At 43.6% G+C, this 21,876-nt stretch overlaps 1 protein-coding gene across 1 annotated transcript in view; it reads right to left on the reverse strand.

Moving 5' to 3' along the window:
• Window positions 1-21,876, reverse strand: part of CC2D2B (coiled-coil and C2 domain containing 2B) — a 154,875-nt gene that overhangs the window by 91,394 nt on the left and 41,605 nt on the right. Inside the window, exons 10-15 of the mRNA XM_038744430.1 lie at window positions 18,434-18,569; window positions 15,159-15,277; window positions 12,463-12,640; window positions 11,865-12,015; window positions 9,727-9,874; window positions 7,560-7,698 (exon numbers count right to left, since the gene is read on the reverse strand). Of these exons, the coding sequence (XP_038600358.1) occupies window positions 7,560-7,698; window positions 9,727-9,874; window positions 11,865-12,015; window positions 12,463-12,640; window positions 15,159-15,277; window positions 18,434-18,569 (871 nt within the window). The remainder of the gene's footprint in view (window positions 1-7,559; window positions 7,699-9,726; window positions 9,875-11,864; window positions 12,016-12,462; window positions 12,641-15,158; window positions 15,278-18,433; window positions 18,570-21,876) is intronic.

Consider the following 21,876-nt stretch of genomic DNA (forward strand, 5'->3'; position numbering starts at 1 on the left):
CAGAGAAATGAAGTGACTTGCCCAAAGTCACACAGCTGACAGTTGGCGGAGCCGGGATTTGAACCCCTGACCTCTGACTCCAAAGCCTGGGCCTTTTCCACTGAGCCTTTTATTTGTACATATTTATTTTATTTATTTTATTTTCTTCATATGTTTTGTTTTGTTGTCTGTCTCCCCCTTCTAGACTGAGAACCCTCTGTTGGGTAGGGACTGTCTCTATATGTTGCCAATTGTACTTACCAAGCGCTTAGTACAGTGCTCTGCACACAGTAAGCGCTCAATAAATAGGATTGAATGAATGAATGAATGAATAAGCCCGGCTTCTACTACCATGAGGTCATTCCAGAGTCTTCCCCCTTCTAATCAATCAATCAATCGATTGATCAATCGTATTTATTGAGTGCTTGCTGTGTGCAGAGCACTGTGGCCTAGCACTTCTAGACTGTGAGCCCGCTGTTGGTAGGGACCGTCTCTAGATGTTGCCGACTTGTACTTCCCAAGCGCTTAGTACAGTGCTCTACACGCAGGAAGCGCTCAATAAATACGATTGATTGTAGTTAATAATAGTAACAATGGTATATGTTAAGCATTTACTACGTGCAAAGCACTGTTCTAAGCGCTGGGAGGTTACAAGGTGATCAGGTTGTCCCACGGGGGCTCACAGTCTTCATCCCCATTTTTACAGATGAGGTAACTGAGGCCCAGAGAAGTGAAGTGACTTGCCCAAAGTCACACAGCTGACAGTTGGCGGAGCCGGGATTTGAACCCCTGACCTCTGACTCCAAAGCCTGGGCTCTTTCCACTGAGCCTTTTATTTGTACATATTTATTTTATTTATTTTATTTTGTTCATATGTTTTGTTTTGTTGTCTGTCTCCCCCTTCTAGACTGTGAGCCCGTTGTTGTGTAGGGACCAGCTCTATATGTTGCCAACTTGGACTTCCCAAGCGCTTAGTCCAGTGCTCTGCACACAGAAGCGCTCAATAAATACGATTGAATGAATGAATGAATGAATAAGCCCGGCTTCTACTACCATGAGGTCATTCCAGAGTCTTCCCCCTTCTAATCAATCAATCAATCAATCAATCAGTCAATTGTATTTATTGAGTGCTTACTGTGTGCAGAGCACTGTGGCCTAGCCCTTCTAGACTGTGAGCCCGCTGTTGGGTAGGGACCTTGTCTAGATGTTGCCAACTTGTACTTCCCAAGCGCTTAGTCCAGTGCTCTGCACACAGTAAGCGCCCAATAAATACGATTGAATGAATGATGGTATTTCATTCATTCATTCAATCATATTTATTTATTCATTTATTCATTCATTCAATCGTATTTATTGAGCGCCCACTGTGTGCAGAGCACTGGACTAAGCACTTGGGAAGTGCAAGTTGGCAACATGTAGAGCCGGTCCCTACCCAACAGTGGGCTCACAGTCTAGAAGGAGGAGACAGACAACAAAACAAAACATATTAACAAAATAAAATAAATAGAATAAATATGTACAAATAGAGTAATAAATATGTACAAACGTATATACATATATACAGGTGCTGTGGGGGGGAAGGAGGTATGTTAAGCGCTTACTATGTGCAAAGCACTGCTCTAAGCGCTGGGGGGGGATACAAGGTGATCAGGTTGTCCCACGTGGGGCTCACAGTCTTCATCCCCACTTTCCAGACGAGGTCACTGAGGCCCAGAGAAATCAAGTGACTTGCCCGAAGTCACACAGCAGACAGGTGGTATACAGCCGGTCCCTACCCAACAGTGGGCTCACAGTCTAGAAGGGGGAGACAGACAACAAAACAAAACATATTAACAAAATAAAATAAATAGAATAAATATGTACAAGTAAAATAAATAGAGTAATAAATATGTACAAACATATATACATACATACAGGTGCTGTGGGGAGGGGAAGGAGGTAAGGCGGGGGGGATAAGGAGGAGGGGAAGAGGAAGGAGGGGGCTCAGTCTGGGAAGGCCTCCTGGAGGAGGTGAGCTCTCAGTAGGGCTTTGAAGGGAGGCAGTATTGAGCGCTTACTGTGTGCAGAGCACTAAGCGCTTGGGAAGTACAAATTGGCAACATCTAGAGCCGGTCAATCAATCAATCAATCAATCGTATTTATTGAGCGCTTACTGTGTGCAGAGCACTGGACTAAGCGCTTGGGAAGTCCAAGTTGGCAACATATAGAGACGGTCCCTACCCAACAGCGGGCTCACAGTCTAGAAGGGGGAGACAGACAACAAAACAAAACATATTAACAAAATAAAATAAATAGATTATGTACAAGTAAAATAAATAAATAGAGTAATAAATCTGTACAAACATATATACATCTATACAGGTGCTGTGGGGAAGGGAAGGAGGTAAGATGGGGGGATGGAGAGGGGGATGAGGGGGAGAGGAAGGAGGGGGCTCAGTCTCACAGTCTAGAAGGGGGAGACAGACAACAAAACAAAACAAGCACTTACTATGTGACAAGCACTGTTCTAAGCGCCGGGTTAGATGCGCGGTAATCAGATTCTCCCACGTGGGGCTCACATTTTTTCACCCCCATTTTTACAGTTGAGGTAACTGAGGCATAGAGAAGTTAAGTGACTTGCCCAAGGTCACACAGGAGACAAAGGGGCGGAGCCAGATTAGAATTTACTGAGTGCTTATAATAATAATAATAATAATAATAATAATGGCATTTGTTAAGTGCTTACTATGTGCAAAGCACTGTTCTAAGCACTGGATGTGTTATTATGTGTAGGGCACTGTACTAAGCACTTGGGGGAGTGGAATAGAGTTGGGAGACACGTTCCCTGCCCACCAATCAATCAATCAATCAATCGTATTTATTGAGCACTTACTGTGTGCAGAGCACTGTACTAAGCGCTTGGGAAGTACAAATTGGCAACATAGAGAGACAGTCCCTACCCAACGGTGGGCTCACAGTCTAAAAGGGGGAGACAGAGAATAAAACCAAACATACTAACAAAATAAAATAGAATAGATATGTACAAGTCAAATAAATAAATAAATAAATAGAGTAATAAATATATACAAACATATATACATATATACAGGTGCTGCGGGGAAGGGAAGGAGGTAAGTAGAAGGATAAACCGTTAATCCAAGATCGAGTTGAAGATTCTGCTGAAGAACTACTGTTGCCGTTGAAATACTTACCAAAGGAGACGCGTGACCTGAGGAGCAACAGGGCCTAGTGGATAGAGAACCGGCCTGGAAGAGGACCTGGGTTCTAATCCCGCTCTGCCAGTTATGGGACCTTAGTTTGGGTGCCTCAGTTTCCACAACTCTAATATGGGGCTTCAATTCATTCATTCATTCATTCGATCATATTTATTGAGCGCTTACTGTGTGCGGAGCACTGTACTAAGCTCTTGGGAAGTACAAGTTGGCAACACATAGAGACGGTCCCTACCCAACAACGGGAGATGAGAGAGGGGAGAAAGATGGGGGCGGGGGGGGGGGAGAGATTCATTCATTCAATCAATCGTATTTATTGAGCGCTTACTGTGTGCAGAGCACTGTACTAAGCGCTTGGGAAGTACAAGTTGGCAACATGTAGAGACAGTCCCTACCCAACAACGGGATATGGGGCGGTGGGGAGAGAGATTCATCCCTCATCTGTAAGATGGGGATGAAGACTGGGAGCCCCACATGGGACAACTTGATCACCTTGTATCCCCCCAGTGCTTAGAACAGTGCCCTGCACATAGTAAGCGCCTAACTGATGCCATCATCATTCCTCAAAAATCTCCAGTGGCTGCCAATCAGTCTGCGCATCAGGCAGAAACTCCTCACCCTGGGCTTCCCTTCAAGGCCCTGCTGAGAGCTCACCTCCTCCAGGAGGCCTTCCCACACTGAGCCCCCTCCTTCCTCTCCCCTTCCTTCCCCCTCCCATCCCCCCGCCTTACCTCCTTCCCTTCCCCACAGCACCTGTATATATGTATATATGTTTGTACAGATTTATTACTCTATTTATTTAGTTTATTTGTACATATCTATTCTATTTATTTTATTTTGTTAGTATGTTTGGTTTTGTTCTCTGTCCCCCCCCCTTTTAGACTGTGAGCCCACTGCTGGGTAGGGACTGTATATGTTGCCAATTTGTACTTTCCAAGCGCTTAGTACAGTGCCCTGCACATAGTAAGTGCTCAATAAATACGATTGATTGATTGATTCCAGGCTGTCCACCCCCTCGCCCCCTCCTACCTCCCCTCCCTTCTGTCCTTCTCCAGCCCAGCCCGCACCCTCCGCTCCTCCGCCGCTAATCTCCTCACCGTACCTCGTTCTCGCCTGTCCCGCCATCGACCCCCGGGCCTGGAATGCCCTCCCTCTGCCCATCCGCCATGCTAGCTCTCTTCCTCCCTTCAAGGCCCTGCTGAGAGCTCACCTCCTCCAGGAGGCCTTCCCAGACTGAGTCCCTTCCTTCCTCTCCCCCTCGTCCCCCTCTCCATCCCCCCCATCTTACCTCCTTCCCTTCCCCACAGCGCCTGTATATATGTATATATGTTTGTACAGATTTATTACTCTATTTATTTATTTATTTATTTTACTTGTACATATCTATTCTATTTATTTTATCTTGTTAGTATGTTTGGCTTTGTTCTCTGTCTCCCCCTTCTAGACTGTGAGCTCACTGTTGAGTAGGGACTGTCTCTGTATGTTGCCAACTTGTACTTCCCGAGCGCTTAGTACAGTGCTCTGCACCCAGTAAGCGCTCAATAAATGCGATTGATGATGATGATATGTTTGTACATATTTATTACTCTATTTATTTTACTTGTACATATCTATTCTATTTATTTTATTTTGTTAGTATGTTTGGTTTTGTTCTCTGTCTCCCCCTTTTAGACTGTGAGCCCGCTGTTGGGTAGGGACTGTCTCTATATGTTGCTAATTTGTACTTCCCAAGCGCTTAGTCCAGTGCTCTGCACACAGTAAGCGCTCAATAAATACGATTGATGATGATTCATTCAATCGTATTTATTGAGCGCTTACTGTATGCAGAGCACTGGACTAAGCGCTTGGGAAGTCCAAGTTGGCAACATATAGAGACGGTCCCTAGCCAACAACGGGAGATGAGAGAAGGGAGAAAGATGTGTGTGGGGGGCGGGGGAGAGATTCATTCATTCATTCAATCGTATTTATTGAGCGCTTACTGTGTACAGAGGACTGTACTAGGCGCTTGGGAAGTACAAGTTGGCAACATAGAGAGACGGTCCCTACCCAACAACGGGATATGAGGGGCGGGGGGAGAGAGATTCATTCATTCAATCGTATTTATTGAGCGCTTACTGTGTGCAGAGCACTGTACTTGGGAAGTACAAGTTGGCAACATAGAGAGACAGTCCCTACCCAACAACGGGAAAGGAGAGACGGGGGGAGAGAGATTCATTCATTCGATCATATTTATTGAGCGCTTACTGTGTGCAGAGCACTGTACTAAGCGCTTGGGAAGTACAAGTTGGCAACATATAGAGATAGTCCCTACCCAGCAACGGGAGGGTTGGTGGGGGAGAGAGATTCATTCATTCGATCATATTTATTGAGTGCTTACTCTGTGTGGAGCACTGTACTGAGCGCTTGGAAAGTACAATTCAAGGTTTTTGGGTTTTTTAATGGTGTTTGTTCATTGCTTACTGTGTGCCAGGCATGCTACTACACACTGGGGTCATCAGGTTGGACACAGTCAATGTCCCACACGGGGCTCGCAGACTTAAATCTCCACTTTATATATAACTGAGAGAGAGGTTAAGTGACTTGCTCAAGGTCACACAGTAGCCAGTATTAGAACCCAGGTCCTTCTGATTCTCCGGTCCATGCTCTATCAGTGCTTGGCACCTAGTAAGCGTTTCACAAATACCATAATAATAATAATTATTATTCTCCCTCCTACTTAGACTGCGAGCTCCGGGGGAGACGGGGACCGTATCCGCCCCATGTTTAGAAAGATGTTCGACCTGTAGTGAGCACTTAACAAATACTAAAATAATAACAATAATAATACAGTCGACACTGACTTTTTGTTTAATATCAAAAAGTGTGCCAGACTGAGCTGGGTTTGTAGATGGTGAACTCTAGACTGTAAGCTTGTCTCTAGATGGCTCAGTCAGGGGTCACGGGTTCAAATCCCGGCTCCACCACGTCTGCTGTGTGACCCTGGGCAAGTCACTTAACTTCTCTGAGCCTCAGTTCCCTCATCTGTCAAATGGGGATGAAGACTGTGAGCCCCACGTGGGACAACTTCATTGCCTTGCTTAGAACAGTGCTTTGCACATAGTAAGCGCTTAACAAATGCCAACATTATTATTATTATTATTAGATAATAATCTAATCTAGGTGCTCATCGTAGGCAGGGAACATAGCTGGTAGCCATCCTCTTCTGAGCGCTCAGTACAGTGCTCTGCATCATCATCATCATCATCAATCGTATTTATTGAGCGCTTACTGTGTGCAGAGCACTGTACTAAGCGCTTGGGAAGTACAAATTGGCAACATATAGAGACAGTCCCTGCCCAACAGTGGGCTCACAGTCTAAAAGGGGGAGACAGAGAACAAAACCAAACATACTAACAAAATAAAATAAATAGAATAGATATGTACAAGTAAAATAAATAAATAAATAAATAAATAGAGTAATAAATCTGTACAAACATATATACATATATACAGGGGCTGCGGGGAAGGGAAGGAGGTAAGATGGGGGGGATGAAGAGGGGAACGAAGCACTCAGTATATACCATTGATTGGAGAATCTATCAGTTTGGAGCTTCGCTGCCTCACTAATTCAATCGCATTTATTGAGCGCTTACTGTGTGCAGAGCACTGTACTAAGCGCTTGTGTGAAGAGCGGGGCTTAAGCGTTTCTCAGGAGCCGGCCCCTAAGGAGTAAAATATCTGAATTATTTTGGCAATGTGGTACTGTTGGGACTGTCTCTATATGTTGCCAACTTGGACTTCCCAAGCGCTTAGTCCAGTGCTCTGCACACAGTAAGCGCTCAATAAATACGATTGATTCACTGATTGATTGATTGAGAGGCTAGTGGAAACCTGGATGCTTTTCGTGGCTCTAGGGGAATCGATGTCACAGGATGGCGGACGCAAACTACTAAGGACGGTCTTGGGATGTGATACAGTGCTCTGCACACAGTAAGCGCTCAATAAATACAATTGATATGATGTGATAGCCTGTATCTGTGATTTTATTTATTTACATTGACGTCTGTTTATTTGTACTGATGTCCGTCTCCCCCTCTCTCGACCAGGAGCTTGTTGTGGGCGGGAATTGTCACTACTGTTGTACTGTACTTTCCCAAACAGTGCTCTGCTCATGGTAAGAGCTTAATAAATACGATTAAATATGAATAAGAGTCGCTAGCCCGGCTGTAAATTGCCATGAGCCAAAGGACCGGGGGGCTATAGTTGGGTGTTGACCTCAAAAGTGACAAAAATATCACAGCACTTCTGCCTTTAGCTGCGCCGCTAGGCTATTTTATAGGCTTTCCAATTAACGAAATCTACTTCCAGCTATCGTGTCCTAAAAAGTACCGTAATAAACTCCATCAGCTCTGAATAATCGGGGTCGTTTGGATCAATTCGGACTTCATTTGCCCAGTCGATAAGCTTCTGCGTATTAGCAAGCCACTGGATTCCGGGAACTTCTCTTCGTTCTGCAGTCTTCAGCACGCTAAAGAGCAGGATTGTGAATTACACCATTTTATTTGCCATCGTTTTGTCCCACATAGGCCTTGCCAATAATATAACTAACCATTTATTTAGTATTTCCCTTGTTCTATCAATGTACCATAACATTTTAGCGTACTATGTTAGGTTAAATAAAATAAAACAAGCACCCATCAAAATCCCCTTCCTTCCTCTCCCCCTCGTCCCCCCTCCATCCCCCCCATCTTACCTCCTTCCCTTCCCCACAGCACCTGTATATATGTATACTTGTTTGTACATATTTATTACTCTATTTATTTTACTTGTACATATCTATTCTATTTATTTTATTTTGTTAGTATGTTTGGTTTTCTTCTCTGTCTCCCCCTTTTAGACTGTGAGCCCACTGTTGGGTAGGGACTGTCTCTAGATGTTGCCAATTTGTACTTCCCAAGCGCTTAGTACAGTGCTCTGCACACAGTAAGCGCTCAATAAATACGATTGATGATGGTGATGATCAAAATAAATATAATGAATAACTCTTGGTCAGGTCCAACAGCTATCATATCTATTGGACACTTAATTAGTGCCCAATCAATCAATCAATCGTATTTATTGAGCGCTTACTGTGTGCAGAGCACTGTACTAAGCGCTTAGGAAGTACAAGTTGGCAACATATAGAGACGGTCCCTACCCAACAGTGCCCAGCACTGTGTTAAATACCGGAGTGGAAACAAAATAATCTCATTACTTAATTATGGATTTTCTTGAGAAGCAGCGTGGTCTAGTAGATAAGAGCAGCCTAATCGTTCTAATACAAGCTCCACCACGTGTCTGCTATATGACCTTGGGCAAGTATATGTATATATGTTTGTACATATTTATTACTCTATTTATTTATTTATTTTACTTGTACATATCTATTCTATTTATTTTATTTTGTTAGTATGTTTGGTTTGTTCTCTGTCTCCCCCTTTTAGACTGTGAGCCCACTGTTGGGTAGGGACTGTCTCTATATGTTGCCAACTTGTACTTCCCAAGCGCCTAGTACAGTGTTCTGCACACAGTAAGTGCTCAATAAATACGACTGATTGATTGATTGATTGATTGTCTGAGCCTCAGTTCCCTCATCCGTAAAATGGTGATTAACAATAATAATAATGGCATTCGTTAAGCGCTTACTATGTGCAAAGCACTGTTGGAAGCGCTGGGGAGGTTACAAGGTGATCAGGTTGTCATCATCATCATCATCAATCGTATTTATTGAGTGCTTACTATGTGCAGAGCACTGTACTAAGCGCTTGGGAAGTACAAATTGGCAACATCTAGAGACAGTCCCTACCCAACAGTGGGCTCACAGTCTAAAAGGGGGAGACAGAGAACAAAACCAAACACACTAACAAAATAAAATAAATAGAATAGATATGTACAAGTAAAATAAATAAATAGAGTAATAAATATGTACAAACATATCATCATCATCATCAATCATATTTATTGAACGCTTACTATGTGCAGAGCACTGTCCCTCGGGAGGCTCACAGTCTTAATCCCCATTTTACGGATGAGGTCACTGAGGCCCAGAGAAGTGAAGTGACTTGCCCAAAGTCACGCCGCTGACAGTTGGCAGAGTCAGGATTTGAACCCATGACCTCTGACTCCAAAGCCCGGGCTCTTTCCACTGAGCCACGCTGCTTCTCATGATTAAGACTGTGACCCCACTGTGGGACATGGACTGTGTCCAACTGGACTGGTTCGTATCAACCCCAGCACTTAGTACAGTACCTGGCACATAGTAAGCACTTAAAAAATACTATAAAAAATTCAATATACATAATTCATACACAAGCCCATGCTTTAAGAGCTAATTGACCCAAATTCACGAGTCCTAACGCTGTTCCGGCCTAGCAAGAGCTATATTTAGGGGCTAGCTGGGTAGAAGGGATTTCTGGGGATCAAACTGCCCTTTGCAGGTTTGGCCAAATACTCCAATATATATATATATATATTTTTTTTTTTATTATTATTTTTTTTTTATTTTATTTTTTTTTACCTGTAGCAGGCAGAGGTAAAGGATTGTGGTACAGGTGTTAGAGGAATTCCATCTCCATTTACTGCCCACGATAAAGAGTAGTTTAACTTTCCTGATGTCAACAAACACAGTTCTTCTGTCTCATGTCCATCAAGAAGAAAAGGCACATCTGAATGTACAGAGGGTGGCAATAAGAATTATGATGCTTATTCATTCATTCATTCAGTCGTATTTATTGAGCGCTTACTGTGCGCAGAGCACTGTACTAAGCGCTTGGGAAGTCCTTATTAAGCACTTATTATGTTCCGTGCACTATTCTAAGCGCTGGGGTAGATACGAATTAATCAGGTTGGACACAGTCCCTGTCCAAAATTGAGCTCACATTCTTAATATTTATTACATATAATACATGTAATAGGGGCCCAGACTGAGCCCCTTCCTTCCTCTCCCCCTCGTTCCCCTCTCCATCCCCCCCATTTTACCTCCTTCCCTTCCCCACAGCACCTGTATATATGTATATATGTTTGTACATATTTATTACTCTATTTATTTATTTATTTATTTATTTTACTTGTACATATCTATTCTATTTATTTTATTTTGTTAGTATGTTTGGTTTTGTTCTCTGTCTCCCCCTTTTAGACTGTGATCCCACTGTTGGGTAGGGACTGTCTCTATATGTTGCCAATTTGTACTTCCCAAGCGCTTAGTATAGTGCTCTGCACACAGTAAGCGCTCAATAAATAAGATTGATGATGATGCTGTAATATTTATTACATATAATACATATTTATTACTCTATTTATTTATTTATTTTACTTGTACATATCTATTCTATTTATTTTATTTTGTTAGTATGTTTGGTTTTGTTCTCTGTCTCCCCCTTTTTAGACTGTGAGCCCACTGCTGGGTAGGGACCGTCTCTATATGTTGGTAACTTGTACTTCCCAAGCGCTTAGTCCGGTGCTCTGCACACAGTAAGCGCTCAATAAATACGATTGATTGATTGATTAATCCCCATTTTGTACAGATGAGGTAAGTGAGGCCCAGAGAAGTGAAGTGACTTGCCCAAGGTCACACAGCAGAAAAATGGTGGAGCTGGGATTAGAATCCATTTTATTTGTACGTATTTATTTGTATTTATTTTAGTTGGTCAATATGCTTTGTTTTGTTCTCTGTCTCCCCCTTCTAGACTGTGAGCCCGCTGTTGGGTAGGGACCGTCTCTAGATGTTGCCAACTTGTACTTCCCAAGCGCTTAGTACAGTGCTCTGCACACAGTCAGCGCTCAATAAATACGACTGAATGAATGAATGAAATGATCTTCTGATTCCCAGGCCCGTGCTCTAGCCACTAAGCCACGCAGCTTCTCATAGTAGTTACATAAAGTAACTAGACCGTGAGCCCGTTGTTGGGTAGGGACCATCTCTATAGGTTGCCAACTTTACTTCCCAAGCGCTTAGTACAGTGCTCTGCACACAGTAAGCGCTCAATAAATACGATTGAATGAATGAATACAGTGATTCTCATACAGTAATAATAATAATGATGGCATTTGTTAAGCACTTACTACGTGCCAAGCACTGTTCTAAGTGCTGGGGAGGTTACAATGTGATCAGGTTGTCCCACGTGGGGCTCACAGGCAATGCCTATTTTACAGATGAGGTAACTGAGGCTCAGAGAAGTTAAGTGACTTGCCCAAGGTCACACAGCAGACATGTGGCGGAGCCGGAATTCAAACCCATGACCTCTGACTCCAAAGCCCGGGCTCTTTCCACTGAGCCACGCTGCTTCTCTACAGTAGTTCCATCAATGAATAATGAATAATACTTCAATTTTGAACATTTTCTGTTTAGGTTTCACTTAAAACATCACTTGGTAGCTAAGGGCATTTGTAATTCCCCAAAATGTTCTTATCTTCCAGAACTGAACACTAAAACGTGTCATACTTAAATGAAGCCATTAAAACTTGGAGGAATTAAGTCCACTGAGCAAGTGAAAGATAGCGCTTAGAACAGTGCTCTGCATATAGTAAGCGCTTAACAAATGCCAACATTATTATTATTATTATTATTATATCACCATTACTTAAAAACAAATACACTAACCCAAAGATGTTTAGAGAAGAAAAAGAATACACAGTTTTGTCTAAATAACTCACTGCTTCCTACTTCTCCGTAGGCCGGCATGACGAGTTTATCACAGCTAAATTCTGCCTGCTCCAAAGAATCACTGCTTTTCAGTGCAGCTTTGTTGGGTAGAGGTAAGTATATTTTTGCCAAGAGGCTTGACCTCTTATTCATTTCATAAATCTAAACATAAAGCAGAGGGATGAGTTCATTTAAAGCATATTATAAAGGTCTGATACGCTGTTCTTAGATTTTATTCAGGCGGGGAGAGGGCAGAGGGGCGTCTCTTCTAGACTGTGAGCCCACTGTTGGGTAGGGACCGTCTCTATATGTTGCCAACTTGTACTTCCCAAGCGCTTAGTACAGTGCTCTGCACACAGTAAGCGCTCAATAAATACGATTGAATGAATGACTGAGAATATGTGTTACTGCAAAGACGTTTGGGCAAGTGGGAAAGAGGAGTAAGGCTATTTGTCCCATCTCCCTTCCCCAAAAATTTAGTTTGACATTCTGTTTCTGCAGGAGGTAAGTCTGGGGGCTACGGTGCTAACCAGCCAGCAGAGAAGAACTGGATATAATATTTTTAAAAAAGTCCGTCAAAAATTTCCATACAAAATCTCAATGACGTACCTCTAGCCGAATAGTTCCAGGCCAGTTCATTAACTGAATATGAAAAATCTGCTGAAATACGACTTTAAAATCCAACTGCAAAGGAGACGTGGATGTGCAGGAGACCTGTTTATCATTGTAAAATATTTTAATGAAATAGTGAAGCTTCTGAACTTTGTCTCTCCTTCTCTGTTCGTGCCTAAAAGTTAGAAAATACAGTGAAACTTCAAGTAGCCCTTGAAGAAGAAAATCAAAGTGAAAATGTAGGGGTTAGTTCATGAATCAATCGATCAATCAGTGGTACTGTGTGCAGAGCACTGTACTAAGCACTTGTGAGAGCGCAACAGAGTTGGTAGACATTCTCCTTGTCCACGGTCAAGACGGGGGGACAGATATTAAAATAAATTACGGATATGTACATAAGGGCTTTAGGGCTGAGGGGGTGGTGAAAAATAAAGTGCTTGAAGGACACAAATCCAAGTAGAAGGGTGACGCAAAAGGGAAAGGGAGTAGAAGAAATGAGGGCTTAGTTGGGGAAAGTCTTTTGGCGATGATGTGATTTTAATCAATCAATCAATCAATCAATTGCATTTATTGAGCGCTTACTGTGTGCAGAGCACTGTACTAAGCGCTTGGGAAGTCCAAGTTGGCAACATACAGAGACGGTCCCTACCCAACAGCGGGCTCACAGGCTAGAAGGGGGAGACAGAGAACAAAACAAAACATGTGGACGGGTGTCAAGTCGTGAGAACAAAAACAATTAAATTAACAATTAACAATTAAAGTAAATCAATTAGGGATATCCCCCTAAGTGCTCTGGGGCTGAGGGTTGGGTGAGTGAAGGGTGCTTACTGTGTGCAGAGCACTGTACTAAGCGCTTGGGAAGTACAAGCCACGCATAGTGGCTCAGTGGAAAGAGCCCGGGCTTTGGAGTCAGAGGTCACAGGTTCGAATCCCTGCTCCGCCACATGTCTGCTGTGTGACCTTGGGCAAATCACTTAACTTCTCTGCGCCTCAGTTCCCTCATCTGTAAAATGGGGATGAAGACTGTGAGCCCCCCGTGGGACAACCCGATCACCTTGTAACCTCCCCAGCGCTTAGAACAGTGCTTTGCACATAGTAAGCGCTTAATAAATGCCATCACTATTATTATTATTATTAAATTCTCTGAGCCTCTGTTCCTCATCTGTAAAATGGGGGTGAAGACTGTGAGCCCCATGTGGGACAACCTGATCAGCTTGTATCCCCCCAGCGCTTAGAACAGTGCTTTGCACATAGTAAGCGCTTAATAAATGCCATCGTTATTATTATTATTATTACAAGCAGCGCTTGGGAAGTCCAAGTTGGCAACCTATAGAGACGGTCCCTACCCAACAGCGGGCTCACAGTCTAGAAGGGGGAGAACAGACAACAGAGCAAAACATATTAACAGAATAAAATAAATATGTACAAGTAAAATAAATATATGATTGCTATGTACAATCATCTTTGTACATATTTGTTTGTCCCGATGAGCGAGGATAGAACCGGCGGACGGGTGACCACCAGCACTGAAGACATAATAATAATAATAACAACAACAACAACAACAACAACAACAACAACAACAATAATAATAATAATAATAATAATAATAATAATAATGACATAACGCCACGGAGGCCGGAGCCCATTTCCCTCTACCTCCGAACATTACTCCAAAGCCCGTGCTCTTTCCACTGAGCCATGCTGCTCCACTTATTAGGCGATTTTAGAGTTTTCTTTTTTTCTACCAGCTTGAATCTGACAAGGGTAAGAATCTAACAAAACGATCATCAACCAAAACGTTCTCATTCATGCAATCATATTTATTGAGCGCTTACTTTGTGCAGGGCACTGTACTAGGCGCTTGGAAAGTACGATTCAGCAATAGAGACAATCCCCGCCCACGATGGGCTTTTCGATTAATCAAACCACTGCTAATGACATTTATATTGTATAACCGCACCTGTATATATGTATATATGTTTGTACATATTTATTACTCTATTTATTTATTTGACTTGTACATATCTATTCTATTTTATTTTGTTAATATGTTTGGTTTTGTTGTCTGTCTCCCCCTTCTAGACTGTGAGCCCACTGTTGGGTAGGGACCGTCTCTATATGTTTTCGGTTTTTTGGGGGTTTTTTGTTGAGCACTTACTGTGTGCAGAGCACTGTACTAAGCGCTTGGGAGTGGCTATTCTAAACACTGAGGTAAATGCAAGGATGGGAGACACGTTCCCTGCCCACAAGAAAAAGTACTGAGTTCGGTGCTCTGCATCATCATCATTCATTCATTCATTCCATCGTATTTTTTGAGCGCTTACTGTGTGCAGAGCACTGTACTAAGCGCTTGGGAAGTCCAAGTTGGCAACATATAGAGACGGTCCCTACCCAACAGTGGGCTCACAGTCTAAAAGGGGGAGACAGAGAACAAAACCAAACATACTAACAAAATAAAATAAATAGAATAGATAGGTACAAGTAAAATAAATAAATAGAGTAATAAATATGTACAAACATATACATATATACAGGTGCTGTGGGGAAGGGAAGGAGGTAAGATGTTGCCAACTTGTTGCCAACTTGTACTTCCCAAGCGCTTAGTACAGTGCTCTGCACACTGTAAGTGCTCAATAAATACGATTGATTGATTGATTGATTGATTGATAACCAAAAAAAAGAAAACTTACATGGGACATCTGGATAAGTTTGTTATTTCTGCATTCATAGAAAGTCGTGGAATTAAAGTTGGCTGTCTTAACCTTTCGATTCCTTTCTCATCAATCTCTGATGTTAAATAAGAAAGTCCCTAGAAATCAGAGAAACAATGTACAATGTGTGTGCGCTCACAGAGAGCTCTAAAATGAATCTCCCTCAAATTTTTCATTTATTCATTCAATTAAATCATACTTAATGACGGCATTTATTAAGCGCTTACTGTGTGCAAAGCACTGTTCTAAGCACTGGGGAGGTTACACGGTGATCAGGTTGTCCCACGGGGGGCTCCCAGTCTTCATCCCCATTTTCCAGATGAGGGAACTGAGGCCCAGAGATGTTAAGTTCATTCATTCATTCAATCGTATTTATTGAGCGCTTACTGTGTGCAGAGCACTGCACTAAGCGCTTGGGAAGTACAAGTTGGCAACATATAAAGACGGTCCCTACCCAACGGTGACTTGCCCAAAGTCCCCCAGCTGACAATTGGCAGAGCCAGGATTTGAACCCGTGACCTCTGACTCCAAAGCCCGGGCTCTTTCCACTGAGCCATGCTGCTTCTCTAATACTTCTTGAGAACATACTGTGTGCACAGCACTGTACTAAGCGCTTGGGAGAGCACAATACAACAATAAACTGTTACATTTCCTGTCCACGACGAGCTTCTAGACTGTGAGCCCGTTGTTAGGCAGGGACCGTCTCTATATGTTGCCAACTTGGACTTCCCAAGCGCTTAGTACAGTGCTCTGCACACAGTAAGTGCTCAATAAATACGATTGATTGATTGATTGATTGATTGATTACAGTTTAGAGGGTGGGGAGTCGGACATCAATACACACAAATAAGACGACAGCTATAACAATAATAATAATGGCATTTATTAAGTGCTTACGATGTGCAAAGCACTGTTCTAAGCACTGGACATAAACTAGGCTATGTTCTAAACTAGGGACATAAATGCCGTGCGGTTGGGAGCAGGGAAGAGAAAAGGGAGCAAGTCAGGGCGAAGCAGAAGGGGTGGGAGATGAGGAAAGGTGGGGTTAAATCAGGGAAGGCCTCTTGGAGGAGGTGGGCCTTCACTAATCAATCAATCAATCGTATTTATTGAGCGCTTACTGTGTGCAGAGCACTGTACTAAGCGCTTGGGAAGGACAAGTTGGCAACATATAGAGACAGTCCCTACCCGACAATAAGGCTTTGAAAGAGGGGAGACTATTGTCCGGCAGATTTGAAGAGGGACGGCGTCCTAGGCCAGAGGCTGTTAGGTAAAAGAAATTACTCACGGTTCAGTTCTTCACGAGAACCGGCATAGTTTTTATAAGGCATTTTTAAAGGAAAATTCCCATTTTGACTTGAGTCAAAAGCAGCGTGGCTCAGTGGGAGAGAGCCCGGGCTTTGGAGTCAGAGGTCATGGGTTCAAATCCCGGCTCCGCCACTCTTCAGCTGTGTGAATTTGGGCAAGTCACTTCACTTCTCTGGGCCTCAGTTACCTCATCTGGAAAATAATGATGATGGCATCTATTAAGCGCTTACTATGTGCAAAGCACTGTTCTGAGCGCTGGGGAATTTACAAGGTGATCAGGTTGTCCCACGTGGGGCTCACAGTCTTCATCCCCATTTTACAGATGAGGGAACTGAGGCGCAGAGAAGTGAAGTGACTTGCCCAAAGTCACACAGCTAATTGGCGGAGCCGGGATTTGAACCCATGACCTCTGACTCCAAAGCCCGGGCTCTTTCCCACTGAGCCACGCTGCTTTCTAAAATGGGGATTAACAGGGGACAACCTGATCACCTTGTAAATTCCCCAGCGCTTAGAAAAGTGCTCTGCACATAGTAAGCGCTTAATAAATGTTTATTATTATTATTATTATTATTATTATTATTATTATTATGTCAGAATGAGACTAACCTAACTTTAAGCAAGGTGTTCCCTAAACAGGCAAGAGGTCACACACTACTAATCTGCCTTATTATTATTATTATTGTTAAACACTAACTATATCCCACGAACTGTATTAAGTGCTAAGGTACATACAAGATCATCAGGGTTGGACACAATCAATGGACGGTATTTATTGAGCGCTTCCTGCGTGCAGAGCACTGTACTAAGTGCTTGGAGAAGTGAAGTGATTTGCCCAAAGTCACGCGGCTGACAAGCGGCGGAGCCAAGATTAGAACCCACGACCTCTGGCTCCCAAGCCCAGGCTCTTTCATTCATTCAATCATTAGAGATTCATTCATTCATTCATTCATTCATTCATTCATTAGAGAAGCAGCGTGCCTCAGTGGAAAGAGCCTGGGCTTTGGAACCAGAGGTCATGGGTTCAAATTCCGACTCCTCCACTTGTCAGCTGGGTGACTCTGGGCAAGTCACTTCACTTCCCTGGGCCTCAGTTCCCTCATCTGTCAAATGGGGATGAAGACTGTGAGCCCCACGTGGGACAACCTGATCACCTTGTATCCTCCCCAGCGCTTAGAACAGTGCTTTGCACATAGTAAGCGCTTAATAAATACCATTATTATTATTATTATTATTATTCAATCGTATTTATTGAGCACTTACTGTGTGCAGAGCACACACGTGGCTTTCCACTAAGCCACGCTGGTTCTCATGAGAGTATTGTATTTACGGTGAATCCCAGAGCTTAGAATGGTGCTTTGCACATAGTAAGCTCTTAATAAATGCCATTATTATTATTATTATTCATTCATTCATTCACTCAGTCGTATTTATTGAGCACTTACTGTGTGCAGAGACTGTACTAAGCGCTTGGGAAGTACAAGTTGGCAACATATAGAGACGGTCCCTACCCAACAGTGGAAAGAAACAGTTTAGTGGAAAGAGCCCGGGCTTGGGAGTACAGAGGTCATGGGTTCAAATCCCGGCTCCACCACTTGTCAGCTGTGTGACTTTGGGCAAGTCATCTCACTTCTCTGGGCCTCAGTTACCTCATCTGTAAAATGGGGATTAAGACTGGGAGCCCCACGTGGGACAACCTGATTACCTTGTATCTACCCCAGTGCTTAGAACAGCGCTTGGCACATAGTAAGCGCTTAACAAATACCATCATCATCAGAAAAAAAGAGGTACACATTCCATGCTCAGAACTCTTATAGGGTTTAGTCAGCGTCTTTTTATATCCTATTTTATCACAATTACCTAGACTCGTTCGGTTACAAAACAATGAAACAGTCTGCCCAGTTACCAAAATTATTATTTTACTCCAATTTATCTCAAAACACAAGTACCTCCTCTTTTTCCCAGACATCCAAGAATTGTTCAGACTCAATGAGATTTTTATCACCTTCTCCCTTGGGTCTCATCTTTGTTTCAGAAACTTCTGTTAATTCTTCTTTTGCACATTCATCTTTATTCACTGTGAATCTATTTGAACACAGACAAAAAAAAAAAAATAGGAAATCGCCTATACGGGAAAAAAGAGTTTAATGTGTTCATTCATTCAATGGGATTTATGGAGCGCTTACTTGTACAGGGCACTTAAATTGCCTATATGGGAAAGAAGAGTAAAATGTGTTTATTCATTCAATCATATTTATGGAGCGCTTACTGTGTGATTCAGCAGCAAATAGGGCTCACAGTCTAGAAAGGGGGGAGACAGGCATCAGAACAAGTAGACGGGCATCTACAGCATCAATATAAATAAGAAGAATTATAGATCAATCAATCAATCAATCAATCAATCATATTTATTGAGCGCTTACTATGTGCAGAGCACTGTACTAAGCGCTTGGGAAGTACAAATTGGCATCACATAGAGACAGTCCCTACCCAACAGTGGGCTCACAGTCTAAAAGGGGCTCACAGTCTAAAAGCACTGTACTGTACTGTACACTGTACAGCACTGTACTAAACGCTTGGGAAGTACAAGATGGCAACATATAGATATATTCATAACATTAATATAAATGAATAGAATTATAAATATGTACATATACACACAAGTGCTTTGGGGGGGAAGGGGGTAGAGCAAAGGGAGCGAGTTGAGGCGATGGGGAGGGGAGAAGGAGCGGAGGAAAAGAGGGGCTTGGTCTGAGAAGGCCTCCTGGAGGAGGTGAGCCTTCAGTAGGGCTTTGAAGGGAGGAAGAGAGCTAGATTGGCAGATGTGTGGAGGGAGGGCATTCCAGGCCAGGGGGAGGACGTGGGCCGCGGGTCGACGGCGGGACGGGCGAGAACGAGGCCTAACGGTGAGGAGATTAGCGGCGGAGGAGCGGAGGGTGTGGGCTGGGCTGGAGAAGGAGAGAAGGGAGCTGAGGTAGGAGGGGGCGAGGGGATGGACAGCCTTGAAGCTGAGGGTGAGGAGTTTCTGCTTGACGCGGAGCTTGAGAGGCAACCATTGGAGATATTCATTTTTTACAATACCAAGAGTATCATTCTCTTGTCCTCTGTCCCACGGCCCAGAGCAGGCATTGTTAAATAAGGGAATAAGAGAAACCAGTCTGACCAGGAGACAAATTCAAAGGCCTAGGTGAATGCTGCCATCCTTAGAATTAGCCAGACCCGAAGGTCCTCGTCGGAGCAGGATGTCAATGCTGCCGTCCTTAGAATTAGCCAATCAATCAATCAATCAATCGTATTTATTGAGCGCTTACTGTGTGCAGAGCGCTGGACTGAGCGCTTGGGAAGTACAAGTCGGCAACACATGGAGACAGTCCCTACCCAACAGTGGGCTCACAGTCTAGAAGGGGGAGACAGAGAACAAAACCAAACATACTAACAAAATAAAATAAATGTACAAGTATGTACAAGTAAGATAAATAAATAGAGTAATAAATATGTACAAACATATATACATGTCCCCATCAGAGCAGGATGTAAATGCTGCCATCCTTAGAATTAGCCAGACCCGAAGGTCCTCGTCAGAGCTGGATGTAAATGCTACCCTCCTTAGAATTAGCCAGACTTGAAGGTCCTCGTCAGAGCAGGATGTCAATGCTGCCATCCTTAGAATTAGCCAGACCTGAAGGTCCCCGTCAGAGCAGGATGTAAATGCTGCCATCCTTAGAATTAGCCAGACCCGAAGGTCCTCAACTGAGCAGGATGCAAATGCTGCCTTCCTTAGAATTAGCCAGACCTGAAGGTCCTCGTCGGAGCAGGATGTCAATGCTGCCATCCTTAGAATTAGCCAGACCTGAAGGTCCTCGTCGGAGCAGGATATAAATGCTGCCATCCTTAGAATTAGCCAGACCCGAAGGTCCTCATAAGAGCAGGATGTAAATGCTGCCATCCTTAGAATTAGCCAGACCCGAAGGTCCTCGTCAGAGCAGGATGTAAATGCTGCCATCCTTAGAATTAGCCAATCAGTCAATCAATCAATCAATCAATCATATTTATTGAGCGTTTACTGTGTGCAGAGCACTGTACTAAGTGCCTGGGAAGTACAAGTTGGCAAAATATAGAGACAGTCCCTACCCAACAGTGGGCTCAGTCCTGAAGGTCCTCATCAGAGCAGAATGTAAATGCTGCCGTCCTTAGAATTAGCCGGACCTGAAGGGCCTCGTCAGAGCAGGATGTAAATGCTGCCATCCTTAGAATTAGCCAGACCTGAAGGTCCCCGTCAGAGCAGGATGTAAATGCTGCCATCCTTAGAATTAGCCAGACCTGAAGGTCCTCGTTGGAGCTGGATGTAAATGCTGCCCTCCTTAGAATTAGCCAGACTCGAAGGTCCTCGTCAGAGCAGGATGTAAATGCTGCCATCCTTAGAATTAGCCGGACCTGAAGGGCCTCATCAGAGCAGGATGTAAATGCTGCCATCCTTAGAATTAGCCAGACCTGAAGGTCCCCGTCAGAGCAGGATGTAAATGCTGCCATCCTTAGAATTAGCCAGACTCGAAGGTCCTCGTCAGAGCAGGATGTCAATGCTGCCATCCTTAGAATTAGCCAGACCCAAAGGTCCCCGTCAGAGCAGGATGTCAATGGTGCCATCCTTAGAATTAGCCAGATCCGAAGGTCCCCGTCAGAGCAGGATGTAAATGCTGCCCTCCTTAGAATTAGCCAGACCTGAAGGTCCCCATCAGAGCAGGATGTAAATGCTGCCATCCTTAGAATTAGCCAGACCCGAAGGTCCTTGTTGGAGCTGGATGTAAATGCTGCCCTCCTTAGAATTAGCCAGACTTGAAGGGCCTCGTCAGAGCAGGTTGTAAATGCTGCCATCCTTAGAATTAGCCAGACCTGAAGGTCCTCGTCAGAGCAGGATGTCAATGCTGCCATCCTTAGAATTAGCCAATCAATCAATCAATCAATCATATTTGTTGAGCGCTTACTGTGTGCAGAGCACTGTACTAAGCACTTGGGAAGTACAAGTTGGCAACATATAGAGACAGTCCCTACCCAACAGTGGACTCAGTCCTGAAGGTCCCCGTCAGAGCAGGATGTAAATGCTGCCATCCTTAGAATTAGCCAGACCTGAAGGTCCTCATTAGAGCAGGATGTCTGGGGTCTGACCCAAGGAGCTCAGATCCACTTTATTGTAGCCTTGAAGGCCCAGCTCAATCTGAGATTTTTACGACCAAACTATGCCACCTTGGAACACACCCTCTGGGATGGACCCCAGAAATTCATTCAGCCGTATTTACCAAGCCCTTGTTGTGTGCACATCACTGGACTAAATGACTTGACTTCTTGGAGATGTGAGCTTGATGTGGGCTGGAAATGAGTCTCCCGACTCTGTTAT

The sequence above is a fragment of the Tachyglossus aculeatus genome, chromosome 3 (assembly GCF_015852505.1).
Source record: "Tachyglossus aculeatus isolate mTacAcu1 chromosome 3, mTacAcu1.pri, whole genome shotgun sequence".
In the NCBI taxonomy this organism is placed as follows: Eukaryota; Metazoa; Chordata; class Mammalia; order Monotremata; family Tachyglossidae; genus Tachyglossus; species Tachyglossus aculeatus.